We start from the raw sequence: 16,370 nt of genomic DNA, 5'->3' as shown, positions 1-16,370 counted from the left end.
ACAAAGTGTGTAGATAACTTGCTAGGGAATGCGGTCGTTTAATGGAATGCTAAGCGATTCAACTTCACATCTGCGGCTTTAGTTTCAATATCTGATTTGAAATTACACTTAAAAGTAATGAATTGATAATGACATATTGTTGTCATACGGGTTGATATTATGAAAATGCAAAAGAGAAAATATTGATGTCAGAAGTGGGATTCGAACCCACGCCTCCAGGGGAGACTGCGACCTGAACGCAGCGCCTTAGACCGCTCGGCCATCCTGACATGTTAAATCTGGCCTGCGAAATTATAATTTTTAAATGATTATTCTACATGGAAAACACGAATCAATGACAATTTTTAACATTGCCGTTTAATTAAATATAGTAATTTCAGCCTACTCACATTTTCGCATTTAAAACAGTAATTATAGCGTTATACCAACTTTTCTGTTCCGATATCAACAATAGTCCCGGCGTCAACCATTCATTTCTGTTCACATACATAATACTGTAAAGCACTGCTAGCGTTAGCATCTGTTGTACTAGTAATTGGCAGTAGGCTAAACTCCACTAGCTCACACAAACAACTTTAGCCTTCGGCCAGCAGCTAGACATCGTATCAGTAAGTTAACAGCTCTTGTACAAGCAAACGAACAGCAATGACGAACAAACAGCACACGTCTGTGATAAGAAAAATGAGAGCTAACGTTGTCTAGCATAATAACACATGGGGCACTGGTACATATAACTCTGTCCCTACTCGTTATGTTATGACTTATGTTATGTGCCAACTGCCAAGTTGTTATACTGGAGCTGATTTGAGGATAGTAGCAGACTGGCTAGCCGCTCCAGTTATGAAAACGTGAACTGGTCTGAAGTTCCTTCGACTAACATACCATCGTATTATTATTAATATTATATTTGCTCATTGCTACTATAGCCCACCTTTTTATGTCGGAAGTATTTCACGGCTGCCACGTGTACAGTGGTCGTGGTGGGCCTGGTTCCATATCAATCTCAGGTTACAGCTTTGGCAAACTCCTTGGTGTAAAACTATTCCCTTTCCACACAGTAGTTATGCTTATGATTCACAGCTGAAGCTAATCTCGTTAATTATGAGTGTTTCATTCAGTTGTTTCTGTGTGCCAGTAAGAAGTTAACTGTACTAGGCAAGCTGGCCAATGCTAGTAAACAGTGACCTAATTAAACACACCCACAATTAAGCTTCAGCTGTGCTGTCAAAGTGTCTGCTGTGATAAAGGTGCTCCCCACTAATTTGAACACAAAAGGGTCAACAGATGCTGACAATGTAGGTGAACAGGACTGCAGGAAAGGGTTTAACTTCAACTTTATTGTCACAAAAAGGTTTACTATGTAAAAAAAATTATAAGTTAGTGAAATTCTCCCTACAAACTCCCATCATTTGTAGTTTCTAGGAAAGGGAGGAAGAAGAGGTAGGAAGAAAGAACAACGAAAATGGGTCAGATATTTAAATATTCCTCATGTGAGTAGGGTGAATTATACATACAAGCAGGGCAGTTATTCCTGATATGATTAGTTTAAGATGGGCTATGATGTTCACTAAGCCTTGACAAGGACCCCACGCTGCGGAATATCAGAAAATATTTTGTGCCAGGGACCCCCAAAACCTTTTTATCCTCTAGATTGTTTTGAAAGTAGCAGATCTACAAGCTTTCTTTCTCTCTTCCTTCAGATTGACCTAGTAGTGCAATATGGCTTCTGCACCTACGGCACCAGACAATTTTTCCTGGGTTGAGCCTGGCAAGTTGGCTGGGTTGGCACTTCCCAGACATACTGCTGAGTACCAGTATATGCTGGACAATGGCATCAAACACCTGGTTTGCTTGTGTGAGAGAAAACCGCCGAACTATGACACCTGCCCAGGGCTACAACTGCACCACATCAAGATCGTTGACTTCACTCCACCATCACCGAATCAAATAGATCAATTCCTAGCCATTGTGGAGGAGGCTAATGCCAAAGGCGAGGTAGTTTTTCTCTTTTATTAGACCAGTGGTTCTCAAAGTGGGGTCCAGGGAACCCCAGGGGTCCTTGGGGGGGGGGGGGGGGTTCCAGGGGGTCCCCAGGAACATTGGTTAATATAGCATCACAATCATTTCAACCGCTTTAACCATATTGTATACTTTGGCTATTAAAAAATAGCCGATCTACAAGCTCACAGAGCGTCACGATCGGCTATTTTTGAAATTATTTGAAAATGTTTGAATAATTTAGATTTTGTTAACACAAATCTTCTCTTCTGGGGGTCCCTGGCATAAAATCCTCAATCTCCATTTTTGTAGGGGGTCTTCGCCCAAATACATATGAATTTGGGGGTCCTTGACCTTGACATGAAATGTTGACATGAAACCACTCAAGCCTATACCTGTGCCTACACCCTACAATATAGCCTACTAGTGATAACCATGTTAACCACTTAAGCCCGATATACTTAATTGTATGACAAATAGCAAAAATAGCCAATCTACAAATGTGAGCATGTACTGTAGATCTGCAATTTTTTCTAATTAAAATAAATACATATTATTTTAATCAGCATAAGTACAGGACGTTAGAGTAATGTGGTTAATGTTGTAGGTGCTGCATATAATAAAGAAAAATACAATATTTTTTCCCCCTTTCCCAGGGTGTAGGGGTTCACTGTATGCATGGCCATGGGAGAACTGGTACAATGCTGGCCTGCTACCTGGTGAAGAAGAGGAAGATTTCAGGGATCGAGGCCATCAAAGAGATCCGGAGCATACGTCACGGCTCAATTGAAACACATGAGCAAGAGAAAGCTGTCGTTCAGTACTATCAACGCACTAAATAACACCACATGATGACAGTAGTCGAAGATGAGTTGACAGTGATAATTATAATATAATAACAGAGTTCCGTAACTGTGAACTTTTATTTTTCAAATGTGCAATACTGTACAGGAAGACTATTCTTAAGTGCCTCAATGACGGTATTAATTCAGTTGATGTTTTTAATTTGTCATTGACAATATGGAACAAGAATGCTAAATAAAGTCAGATAGAAAAGGTGATTACAAAAATCATAACTACAGTGCTCAAGTCAAGTGATCTAGATTCGGTTTTGTCACATGCTCATATAAATATGTCTAGTGGAGATAACTACACTGCTATTCTATCTCCAATAATACTCCAACACAGTACATTTTTCTACATAATATAAGGCCACTTTTCAACCATGTTATCTGATGTTCTTCTTTTTAAACCTGTTATATGATGAATTCAATTGTCCTTGATATAATATTACACTTTCACAAGGCTTTAACATTTACTGAGGAAGTTGACTTGAGGAAAAGAGACGTTGACGGTCCTTAAATGAAAGGTTTTCAGGAGCCAGTCCTCTCCCCATGTTCTCTTCCTGGTTTCTATTTAAAAAAAAAGATGATTATAGAAATACTTGAATCTCATTATTTGTAAAGGATCATTATCAACATAAATGCTTGTGTATGTCAGTATATAGATAACATAAATGCTAGTCTATAATATTGAACATCTTAATTGAATATGGTCAACAGATTTGTCTCATGTTTTGCTTAAAATGAAATGCAGTGAATCAGTTGTGATAGTAAACTGTAAACCACAGTTTCCCTTTGAATTGGACTGAATCTCAAATGCACACAAATATAAGCAAAATGCATTCAACTCACTCCTTTGATGTCATGTTATTAAAGTCTCCACGTCGGGTTGATCTTTGCTCTGTGAACATGATCAATGGCGACAAAAGTTCAGCTGGTAACATTGCTTCTTTTGAAACATCAAACTTCTTTTGAAACATTTGAAACATTATTAATGTTAATACATCAGCTGAGTATTTGGGAATAATTGCAGTGTTTTACCTGAAGTTATGTTATTTTCCTCCTGGGGAAGGTTAGCTCTTGCCTGTTTCTTCAACTCCTTGATTTCATTGTTTTGTTGCTTGCAGGGTCCCTTGCTCTGTGGGTGGGAAAAAATAAATATCAAATGTCCCCCAAAAGGTGTGTGTGTGTGTGTGTGTGTGTGTGTGTGTGTGTGTGTGTGTGTGTGTGTGTGTGTGTGTGTGCGCGCGCGCGCGCGCGCGCGCGACAATGTTATTGATATACAATAATATTAAAATGTTACAATGTAAAAAATGTTAAAATGATATAAGTAATTAAGTTGCTTTCACTGTTATTTACCTCGGCCCTCCACTCCAACTGCTGTATTGTCATCATCACTTCCATGTCGTCATTCTCCTCCTCATCATCATCGTCTCTACTCTGCTGGAATTCCTGCAGTCTCTTCTGGAATTGCCACTCCAGGCTAAGCTTCCGGAGTCTGTCGCTCTCCTCTGGCGTACGACTAGCTTTAGCCTGAAGGTCTTGAACTTCATGTTCCAGCAGGTCCATCACCTGAAGCTGCCGCTGCTTCTCCTTTTTCTCCTGGGCATCCCTCTGCCAGGGGTCTGGTGACAGGCTGTTGCTGTTAGAGAACTCCTCACTCATGGTGAAATACTGGGGTTCTTTTGGTTTTGAAGGAATGCCTAAATTATGTTGAGTCGGGAGCTTCTGGAAGGAAACGTGCTTTGTCGGCGTGATGGTCATCTGGGGTTTTAGCACTTGTTCTTTATGTGGGATGGGTTGTTGGTGCTGTGATGGAAGGGATGGCTGAGGCAACTTTGTAGTTACTGAAGTAGGACATGCATAGGAAACATGATTAACTTGGAACTGAGAACTATGCGTTTTGCTGCATTGATGGCTTTGCTTGTTCTCTTTAACACTTTGGGTCAACTTCACGGCCAGTGAAGATGAATTCTGCTTGAAGGTGGAAAGGGAAGGGTTTAACTGGGCATTAACTGGCCTTGTGACAGGGATGTCTATCCGTATTGGTTGTATTGAAGGTGCTAGCGACAGGCTCTGTGAGAGAGGTGTTCTCCACAAACCGACACCAGTTTTGCGTTCACCCAGCTGCTGCTGGTGTTTTGAGGGAGAGTTGTAATCAGAAAGGATGTCATGACTAGAGACACTAGAGCGAAGAGGAAAGTAGACTTGGCTTGTCCTCTGGTCCTGATGATGGCGCTTGTCCACCAGAGGGCCTCCACTGTCCATGCACAGATTTTCCTGTGACAGGGCCTGACGCTGAAATAGAAAAATATGAGCTTCATATGAGTTTCATGAGAAAAGCTTTAATTATTATAAATAATTGATTGATTGAAACCTTTATTTATTCTCGAACAGAGCATTGAGGTTCACCCTCATTTGCAATGCTGTCGAGATTACAGAACAAGTTTACACACACAATAATAATATATACATAATATAATAAAAATAATGATAATAATAATGTATGAAAGTGTGTTCTTGAATTAAAAACTGTAATCATTAGTTAATACAGTAAAAACTAAATATTATAAATCAATGGCAATAAAGAACATTAATATAAATAGATTTGACAATGTTTTGTTGCCATTGAAGATGTCATACCATGTGGGTCTTCTTGATGGTGCTGTGTCCATTTAATGGTGTCAAAGACACTTTAAACATAGGCAGTGGTTGTTTGTATTCTGGTGCTTTCTTGTCCTGGGATCTACAGGCTGGCAGTGTCAGGTATTCCCTTTGATAAGTCTGAATAGAAGAGAAAGTTGTGCACATTATATGGCGAATTTAATGTACTTCAAGGTGTTTACATTGCTCTTGACAAGATATAGTTCCTGACACTTTGTCCAAAGCAGCATACAACAAATAACCCTACGCTGCTACGCCCTAAAATCCTGAGTGTTAATTTAACTCTTCAAAGTTAAATGAACACTTTAATAGTGTAGATAGATAACCCAGTGTTTTATAGTGTAGATAGATAACCCAAGTAATTCTAGAATAAGCTCCAGTCCTCTAAGTCATCATGGCCATAAATCTGGAGCCCAAACACAATAAAATCTCTTACATCAGTGCAGAGATTGATGGTGGAAGCGGCAGAAATTTGGCTCGCTCTCACAATGGGGTCACATGGTTCTTCTCTGTCCTCAGGGACAATGTCTATTGAAGAGAAAAAAGAAACAACACACTGGACTTACAGTATTCTCATATGCAAGGTTTGATTTGTCCATATATGAGCATACAGTATACTGATGACATCAGGGATCTCCATATACAGTATGGGCATAAAAGGGACACAGACACAGACAGACAGGTGCAACAGGTCTGACAAACGGTACAACGGGTATTGCATAACTGGGTGGTACTGTATACATTCCCAACTTGCGTTGTTCCCGACTTGCATCGTTCGCTGATCCACCGATATGCCAATAATCGCATAGGGTAATCCGGTTGTCCAGAACCGCCGATCCGACCGATATGGTATAAGTACTGATGACGTCAGGGATCTCAATATATGGGCATAAAAGGGACACAGGCAGGCAGATACAGAGATCTCCATAGATGGACATAAAGGGGGCACAGACAGACCGACGGGTACAACAGGTAGTACAACACCGGGTGGGGCATGCATTCACAACTTGCATTGTTCCCGACTTGCATCGTTCCTGAGCAGGCCTAGTTAAACATTCATGAGCCCAGGGACAAAAAGTATCCAATGGAGAAGTACACTCACTCGTCATGTTTGGGTTGGACCGATATAGCTGTCTGTTCCTCTGCATCATCTGTTCTTTTTGTCTTCTACTGGTCTCGTGGTGATTTTCCCACAGTTCTGAAGGATTACCATCAACACCATTGTAGAGAATGAGTGCTTTCCCATTCGGCTTAGCGTGGCTGTGATTATCTTCACCTTGAAAAAAAAAAAAAATGTGTTAGAACATGGGAAAGTCATAGTGGAGTTGTTTACTTCTTTCTCTGTTCATTTTTGTATTCATACCTGGGGATGGTTCACTTAGCAACGCTTCCAGGCCATGGTAGCATGCTCCCAGCTTTGCAACCCGCAGGGTCACCACAGGTCCAGTTTGCATTATAATGCCTGCTGCCCTAATACATCAACAAGAGGCTGTGTTAATCTAGTAATGACTTAATTATGACTTAGTTATCACCCTTTTGTGTGAACTTTGAACATTTTTTAATTGTCTTTTGGAATAACATTTCTTTCCATTTCATCACTTAACGTTTCTCCGGTGTTTGTTGACAAAGTAGTATATAAACCACTCTAAATTCAGTGAAAGTGGTGATGAGTAATTGTTGTTCAAATGTTCAAATGCCGGAGTGTGATGGAAAACATAAGGTCTTGAGGCAATCAGATGAAAAACAACACAGTATTTATGATTCAGGAAAGTTGTAAACCAGTCATATTTGACCCGGACAATGGAATAAATTTAGTTTTATGTTATTTGGGACTCAATGAAACACAACTAGTTTATGCAAGTAAGATGAGTTTTGGAACTATGGATATGCATGTTAGCAAGGTACCTTTCTTGTGTGAGGTCCACAAGGCTGTGACCATCCACACACAGCAGCTGGTCCCCAGCAGTCAACCTACCATCCTATATGAGTCACACATGAGAAATTAATTATATATTCCGACAGCTTTCGACCGATAACTATCTTTTTCAAGATTATTACTTTCATATGTTTATTGAGACTGGACAGTGAGGGCAGAGGGAAGAGCTGCAACATTTGATGCTGATGCAGGAATCAAAAACCAGAATGTGGTTAATGCATGCTTTTGTTGAAGGTTATGCAAATGTTCTATTTTGAGTGACGTTGGAGCTCACCATTTCAGCTGGTCCTCCCTTGACAATAGACTTGACATAAATCCCAAGGTTACTTTGCCCTGCTCCCTGTGGCAGAACAGTGGGGAACAGATAAGATCAACTGGGGAAATCCGCAGATTGCAGTGGTTTTAGAATGGTTTTGTAGAATGCAGGTACTGGAGTAGAAAAAAATATCTTGACCAATTATGCTTAATTTATACTTAGTTGTGTGCTGATGTCACCTGCTGAGAATAATAATATGCAACCTACAAACTCAAAATAAGCATCGAGCTTGTATTTTTGACATAGGACACCAGTGCCAACGCGTTACTGAGTGTAAATCAGAATTATTGTCCTCACCTTGGCTGCCACTATGCTCATCCCCATCCCACTGTTCAAAGGTTTTTTCAGTGTGAACGTCACAACCTCTGGCTCTATGGTTGCAGCCTAAAATAAAAAAATGATTATATTAATTGAATGGAAATGATATCTTAATTACAATCTCATTAAGGATACTACCACCTTACAATGGGCTCATTGCAGTTTTGATAACCTGTAACCTATTAATTATTGATGAGTGCACTATACTGTCCATCTTGTTCTCATCTTGTGTTGGCAACTTAGCATGTTAAGGTTTTGTAAGAACATTCTCTGTTTGAGAGATTTCTATTAAGTATCGACTCATTGTGTAGCAATAGAAAAGGGTTTCCAGGTTCATTCACTGGAATGAAGCCATTGTAAAGTAACCTCTACATGGTAACACATTGAACTCGACAACATACTGTAGTAGAATGTTGGCTGTTTACCAGAGATGTGGTCCCTGCAGAGGAGGTTGTGTCAGTAAAGAACACAGTCCAGCTGCCTTTGAAGTTATGCTGGACTGCCAAGCTGCAAAGACCTGAAACAGCAGACAATCATGCATATCAAACTTGGGATCCTTGAAATTAAAAAGGTTACTGGCCTACTGTATAATTGTTCATATGACAAACACATCGTCGTACCGTGATGCGTTGTGAACTTGTAGATCTGCTATTTGAAATATGTTTTAAACTTTTAATAAAACAAAACTCTTTCGAAACATTTTGACAAATTTGCCCAAGATAGAGACATCAGAGTTAATGTGGTTAAAACACGTTTTTAAATAAATTGTTAAACTGTGATAATATCAAACCTAAATATCAAACATATTAGAGTCTAGTCTAATATATCTAATAATTAGACAGTCTATTCCCAAAAGGAAATGCATGTATTCAGTCTGACCAGAAGCAGGGATAAAACATATCCCCACTGGTGATATAAAAAAATAAACTGAATAGGGGGGTATCAAAAACAGAAGCATGGATTCCCCCACAACGCTCACAATATGTTGCATCGTGACATGTTGAGTTTGTAGATCAGCAAATTTCACTATTTTAAATTTTCGTTTTGTATCTTTGGACCTTTTTGACTATAATGACATGTGCAAATTGGGATAGATTATTTCATTAAATCATCAATGTATTTTCTATAATCGATTAAATCGATTAGTTCGATTAACGGTTTCACCCCTAAAGCACATATAATACCTTTGCAGCAGATGGGCTGTAAGAATTGAGTGAAGCCTGGTGGAAGTCCTCTCAGTGATTCACAGGAGTAACCTCCCTCGGGAAGCAGGAAGGGCAGATGAAGGTCCAGACTCTCCTCCAGCGGGAGGTCACGTCGTTCACGTTGAACCAGCTCGTCTGCTGAGGTCACAGCAGCTGCCACCACGCTCTCAATCAAACCCTGGAGAGGCCACATAAAAAAAAAAGTCATGAAAAAAAGTAAAGTCATTTTAAAGCAGTGATGTTTAGGTTTGTAACACAGGAATTCATAGGTCTGTAACTCAGTTTATATATAACCTTTATTTTACCAGTAAAATCACATTGAGACCAAAGGTCTCTTTTTCAAGTGCCAAGAGGCAGAGAAATGACACAGCTTTGCATAACACATACAGGAACATTCAACACAAATAACAGCCATAAAACACTAACGACCACTGAGAAAACTACAATGAGAGTGGGTGGAATAAGCCGATTAAAAAATCTAAAAGGAACAAGTGAATAAGAAGCAACAATATAAAACTAAAAAAAAGAAAAGAAAAAGCTACACCTCAATGCAGGAGCAGTTACTTGTTCCATCCGCAGTAATCTTTTTAAAAACCTCTAACTTTTATTAGAAGCACATATGAAGCTTATTTAGGTACACATGAAATGACAACTTTCTATCATCAACACAGGATCGTTTGTCTTGCCTACTTCCTTAAATGTTTTCACTTTTTCAGAACATCAGAAAGTAAGAAGATTATTTTTATTGAAAAGAACATGGCACATAATCTTGCTTTTGAAAACAAAGAATATGAACGCAAAGACCAAATAGAAAGTGAGAAATAGAAAAGGAAGTAGAGAAGGAAAGGTAGAAAGAGAGGAGAAGAGAGATAGGGGGGGGGATCAATCATTGAGTGAGTGGGGATTAGATAGAGTTAAAAAATTGGAGAAGCCAGATTGTTCCAGGACCAAGGATTGGGTTATGGTGGTCTTTGAAATAATAAAATGTTTGAGAACCACTTTAGTAAACAGTTCACAAGTGATAAGGAACGAAAGGGAGAGGGAGTACTCACAGGAGGTATGTGAGGCTCATTGGCTGCGTAGAGATAGCTGGAGAGAAGTGTTTGCAGCTGCAGAGAGTTCAGCTTGAAGCAGGTATTCAGGATGTCCTGCACATCTTCTACAGAGTACTTGTTCATGGTCAAGAGTGTTGTTGCCTGGAAACAGCCAGCCAAGTTCATTTTAAAATCGATCACAGCTATCACAAAATATGACAAATAAGACAAAATGTCTCTTGTCGAGACAGGTTTTCAGATAAACATAAGCATTGAGAAATATAAGCACTTACAAACTCATCAGGAAATTATTTTTTCAATTCACAGGATTGCATATTGTAAGTATAGGGGCGCAAGCCTAGTATTACATAAATTACCAGTGTGGAAAGCTTAAAGGGCGAATACATAAAACAGTGCATTTCAACATGTTTTGCATTGGCTAACAGGGCTTCTCCAGCATCACTGAGAACGAGCTCTCTGCACACAGAAGAATGCATTGGGCCATGGCAGATTTGAATATGTACAAGTCTTTGCAAAGAAAATATTCACACATCCAGTTTGTTCAGACGCAGGTGCGTTGGACAGTGACAAATGAAGCAATCATGAACAAAAATACATGAACAAAAATCCTGCACTCTGCTCTTGCACAGCAGCAGTTTTATTAAAATTAAATTCAGATGACGGTTCAGTCCCTCTGGACCTTCATCAAGAGTGTCTTGACATGTCCAACTCAAAACAGAATGATAGGATTGAGGTTAAAAATCTGTGAGATGGACCTTTAAGTTATCAGCTTTATCACCTGAATGATGTGTCCCAGGTGACAGTCAGCAGCCAACTCCAGCCCCTGCCTCTCAGCCCAGGCCTCAATGGCAGTGAGCCTCTGTCGGAGGGTTGCTCCCCAGTAATGGGAGCGCAGGCCCAGGGAGCAGGCCTCAGGACCCATCAGCTGGTTGAAGAGCCAGGCACTGATGTAGTGAAAGAGCTGGGAGAAGAGCTGGATGGTGAGGGCCGGGTTAACCCGACACCTCCGCAACAGAGACATGGTGTTCATTAAGGTGTTCAGGACCATCTCTGTCAGGGGGCAGAAGGAGTGTCAAAATGGGAACCCTTTAAGCAGAAACACATTATTTGCCAAGTACAGAAATGTGTCTTTGTGCAGAACATATTGAGGCTCTTGTGATAACAGGATGAAAGGATTTTGTGATGTCATCTTTAGTTCAATGGGACAGTGCAGGAAAAATATGACATATACTGTAGAATATGATACAATAGAAATACGTAGATATGTTAAAGAGTAATATCACACTGTACTGTGGGTAAGTGCAGGCTTACCTATCCCAGCAGGCAATGGACCTTGTTGTTCAGGATCAATCAAGAAAGTTGGCAAGTGTTTTCTAAGCTCATTCTGTAGACACCTCATCAGGCACCTTGGGCAATAAACGGTACATGAATAATAAGTACTTATATACTAATTGTATTATTGGTTATTGAATGATGAAATAATTTATTTATTAATTACACTATAACAGATGGCATCATTATTGCTATTATTATTCACATTATTTATCAATTCAATGAGTGCATACTTTACTTATTTTTTTTAATATTATGGGTGGCCCCATGGGGAATCAAACTGCTTCCTTTCTAACTGAACGCCACAGCATCACATTTAAGATCAAGATTAACTATTCATTTTGCACGTCACTGGCATAATGGTTAAGACAACATTTTTTTAAAGGTTTGCCGATGAGGCGATAACGTAAATAGGGATGCTAGGTTGATTAACCTAACATTGTGGTTTATCTTACTTGTAAGCTTTATGCACCAAGTGGGACAGGTCCACCTGAGCTTGCTGTGTGAGAGGACTGAGATCTTTGTCCTGTCTGAAGAAATTCAGGAGCTCAGAGGAGTTGGCCATCCAAAAGGCGAGAGCACCAGCAATCATCTGCTGCTTCTGAAGGAGAGACACATGCATAGCATGTTCACAATATATCCAAACTGAACTGTAACACAGCGAATGATTATTTTCCAAATATGGTGTAGCTGTTCAGGGAAGGAAAATATGTGTTTTAGAAAGTTTTTTCTTTTTCTGGGTCTGACCATTAATGAACCTGATTGTCTGGGGGAAGTAGCTGTAATCTCTTGCTGTAAAAAAGTTTAGCTTTAGTTTGTTGCAGTGCTATCCTGTTGTCAACCTTGAACTTAAAAAGTTAATATTAAACTGTTATCCATTGTATCAATGTAGGTGCCCGCTGGCACCTCAAAGAATGATACTCATGATTTGTCATGGAATTATTGCATTAACTTACTGATTCCCACTCTTGTTTCTATATGGTTATCTGTTGTCTTCTTAAGGTGCATAGGTGCCACTGTATTTAATTGGTGTATATCAATTTGGTTAGTTTTTTTTGTACAAAATTCTCGACTTCACAAACACGGTTTTGTTTTAAATTAAATCAACCATTATATCCATAACGTTGAAACAAATCCAGATGACTGGTTGACTTGCCTGGATGACCTTTTCAGTCATGTCCACCATCTTGTTAGTGATTGAGGTTACTCTGTGTGTCTGCTCTGATGGGTGGGAGCCTTGACTGTGATGGTGCTGGAGAGCAAAGCGTCCCGCAGCGTAGAGGACATAGGCAGGTGACAGCTTGAAGTGGACAGTTGAGCTGTTGGTGTAATTTATGACTGCAGACAAGAAGACCTCCTCACCTGAAAATGCAAAAAGTCGCCAGTAGGGGGCAGGAGAAGATTTGAAAAAGAAGGGTGGTGAGCTCACATTGTCAAAATAGTTAGTATTTGTCAAGTAGAATCATCATTGTTGGAATTTCCTTTACTTACAATCATCCCTGAATTTAATTGCAACTGGGAGTCCAGGTTGTTCATAATAAGTGGGCCTCCCTGTGCAAACCATTTGAGAAGAGATTTGGTCACTTGGTGTGAGATCTGTTGAACCACTCAAACAGGCTGGATAAAGAGGATAAGCCCCAGTCTAGTGATAGACTGTAGGGTTTAGTGCTTTGAATATATGTTAAAGGCTTACATCTATCCTTACAGAGTTTATTGTAGTATCTACATTTCCATGTCTCAAATGGCAGTCTATTCATCCTCACAAGAACATGCAGTATGTTAGTGGCAGTATAGTGCTCTGAATACATAGGATTAACGCCATCCCAGCATTGTTGTCTGTAATATGTTCTGATGTCTCAATTTGTGGGGTATTCACCTGGATCCGACTGCCTTCGTTCTTGTTTTTTGTTTCCGCTCATTTTTGTCGCAGAGTTGGAGGCACTAATGCAGTTTGACCTGGATATTTGTTGAAAAGGGGAACAGAGTTATTATTCTGCATGTTAGTTCATTGGTTCTATGGCTTGAGGCCAGAATGGTGGCCAGGGGATTCACGTGGGGAATGTGAAGCTGTTTTTCTTTTTGTACCCATTTACATCTCCTACTGCCTTGTCACAAGGCTTAGCTTTATTCTTCTCCTTTTTCTTTTCCTTTCTTGACAGTGTCCTCTTGAAGTTCTGGATCATGCCTCCCTTTTCCTTCTTCTCATGGTTTTCCTTTATTTTTCAACAGAGCACGAACACACAGTACAAAGAGCGATGCAGAAAGGGCAATTGAGGACTATACAGTAATTCATGTGTATTACATTCCTAATTATTACATTAATTATCAGATACACAATGAGTTGATGAGTACCTGCAAAATGTCCTTGTCACTCCTCAGCACAAAACGTCCCTCTCTGTTGTCTGACTTCCAGTTTAACTGTACCTCTAACGGTTTCTCATTGAGATCCAGTTTACGTTCTGAAAAGGGGAGGTGAGTGTGTATAAGATGACTGAATCATTTAAGATGTTCTTCCTTTTCTTTTGTTTTAATATACAAACCTCAAAGAACAGTGGCATGGCCCAGGACATGTGGCTCATTTCATGTTGAGAATATTAACATAAAACATAGCGACACAGGCTTAGCAACAGGATATCAAATTAATAGAACAGTGCAGGGCAATAAAATATATCCGTCTGCAAATGTATAATTGTTTTTATATGATTGTATGTGATCTAATTTTATGTGTGCCTTTGGTCTAATCTCTTCTGAGATTAGACCAAAGATAATTTTTCTAGCCCTGGCCAGACAATAATGTGCTATTCTATTGTACTCTATCACAATGTACAATCAGGCAGCAAGCATGCAGCAGAGAGGATAATAAAAAAGCTTGGCCAGTCGTAAAATATGCGATCTACAAACTCACAATTCATCGCAAATCAACGCATTGTTAGCTTGTAGATTTCCTATATACCCTAAAAAATTAGGGTATAGAATTCGCCTCTGCATTGAAATGAGAGTACACAAAGTACTGATATAGTAAAATAATAGTAAAAATATTCATAACGTTTTAAACGGTGTACCTCTGCACACCGTTTGGGAATCACTGCCCTATAGACATGCAACAAAGTTGAATCAGTCCTGTGTAATTTAAGTCAGAGTAACTGGTTCTTACCCTCAGTGGTATGGACTTCATACAGTGAATAGCAGGTGGTCAGCATTTTCATATCAGGCCTGAATTTCTCTGAGAGAGTTTGAATTACATCCAGAGTAGAGGAACTGCTACAAATACGGAGGCACTTGGTGGCAACATTGCCAGCAATATGGTCCTCAAAGTAGAAGCGTATCACACCATTGAACTCTAGATTCTGTAAGTGAAAAGAAAGAAACCAAACAGAGATAGTCTGTAATAGCTGAAAAGTTTCTGTAGATTTTCAGATTAGAGCTGACGGGAAACATTATTTAATTATTGAATGTTTTATCTTCACTCAGTGTCAACTTTTATTCAATTGAATTTTATTACAGTGCCAAATCACAAGTTGTCTCGAGAAACTTAACATTTAGAGCAGAGACCCGAGTCCGACGTTGTCCCCCCTGCCCTGAGTAAGCATTTATGAACAGTAAATATTATTTTGTTTGATATTCTGTCACTTTTATCTCTAAACATTAATTTCATGTAATTTTAAGTCTTCAAATTCTGCATGCATGCAGAATTAAAAGCAAAGAAAAAGTTATGTTTGATGTTAACACCAACATACAGTAGCTGTCGGAGAAGGCGAACTCACCTTATCAGGTTGACTTATTTCAAACAAGTCCAGCCTGTTGTTGTTCCACTGTCTGATGACATTAGCTAATCTCTGTCGTTCTCCCTCTTCAGGCATTTTCACAAACCACCGGAATACCTATTTGAACTGCAAGTAATTGCAAAATATTACTGTATAGATGTCCACAGGGTTAAAGAACTGACCATCCAGCAGTACATCAGTTCACTTTTGGGGGTACAACTACCCCACAACCCCCCACAACCCCCTGAGGAATTTTCATCCATAATAACCCCCGCCTCTGCCCTCGTTTAATAACAGGTCAGTGGATCACTGTGTTGTGAGTCAAATGGAGTCCTAATCAAGTATCAGTTGCAGCCAAGCAAACGACTCATTTCCTAATAATGAACCAGCCAGAGTAACCTTATACTGTATTGTCTTAATTCATGTGCAATGTTTTCACCAGTAGCAGGGTGTGTATTGCTAGGTATTTGCCAGTACACACAGTGTACTGTAGGTTGTGGAAGTATATTTATGATGGACCAAATTTCAACAACAAATTTCAGCTTCCACCAGTCTACGGACGGGGGCAGGAGTCCCAGAACAATTTTCACACTCAAACTTGCCATGAGAGCATTCCGTCCTCCTCTTAGCATGACGGTTGTTTGTGCTTGAGTGAATTCCACATATCCATAATTTTCAGTCTTCCCATTGAGGCAGTGGTGTGTTATGTGGGGCAGCTTTTGTTAATGGCACCGATATTTTTCTGGGAAAACTTAACAATAGAACAAAAGCCTTAACTTGCATCAACAACTAATTAGATGGGCTAGCCTATAGAGTAAGGCTGTACACACAAAAGCACAAAAACAACGGAAGCTATTATTGTCTGGATGAATGCAGAAAGGACAACTTTAATTATAAAAACAACACATTCTTTTACAGACTCTCCCATGATTCATTTTAC

General features: G+C 39.6%; 2 protein-coding genes across 2 annotated transcripts; one reads left to right on the top strand and one right to left on the bottom strand.

The window, feature by feature from the left end:
• Positions 1 to 1,716: 1,716 nt before the first annotated feature.
• Positions 1,717 to 3,582, top strand: dusp23b (dual specificity phosphatase 23b). The gene is made up of 2 exons (XM_080415224.1): positions 1,717 to 1,995; positions 2,655 to 3,582. Exons 1-2 carry the CDS (start codon positions 1,720 to 1,722, stop codon positions 2,838 to 2,840), a joined length of 462 nt encoding a protein of 153 aa, XP_080271350.1. The 5' UTR covers positions 1,717 to 1,719; the 3' UTR covers positions 2,841 to 3,582.
• Positions 3,307 to 15,542, bottom strand: afdnb (afadin, adherens junction formation factor b; the record flags this gene model as incomplete). Its single annotated transcript, XM_080414275.1, has 23 exons — positions 15,431 to 15,542; positions 14,821 to 15,013; positions 14,019 to 14,125; positions 13,752 to 13,879; positions 13,543 to 13,622; positions 12,823 to 13,028; positions 12,122 to 12,267; positions 11,646 to 11,740; positions 11,113 to 11,384; positions 10,332 to 10,475; positions 9,259 to 9,457; positions 8,500 to 8,591; positions 8,054 to 8,140; positions 7,715 to 7,780; positions 7,410 to 7,483; positions 6,868 to 6,974; positions 6,607 to 6,780; positions 5,941 to 6,032; positions 5,484 to 5,624; positions 4,943 to 5,138; positions 4,200 to 4,687; positions 3,882 to 3,978; positions 3,307 to 3,410 (listed from the first exon to the last, which is right to left on the bottom strand). The coding sequence occupies exons 1-23, from the start codon at positions 15,524 to 15,526 to the stop codon at positions 3,307 to 3,309; spliced, it is 3,384 nt and encodes a 1,127-aa protein (XP_080270401.1). The 5' UTR covers positions 15,527 to 15,542.
• Between the last annotated feature and the right edge of the window lie 828 nt (positions 15,543 to 16,370).

The sequence above is a fragment of the Gymnoscopelus braueri genome (assembly GCF_963280865.1).
Source record: "Gymnoscopelus braueri genome assembly, chromosome: 19".
In the NCBI taxonomy this organism is placed as follows: Eukaryota; Metazoa; Chordata; class Actinopteri; order Myctophiformes; family Myctophidae; genus Gymnoscopelus; species Gymnoscopelus braueri.
This window is presented reverse-complemented; position numbering and strand designations above follow the sequence as displayed.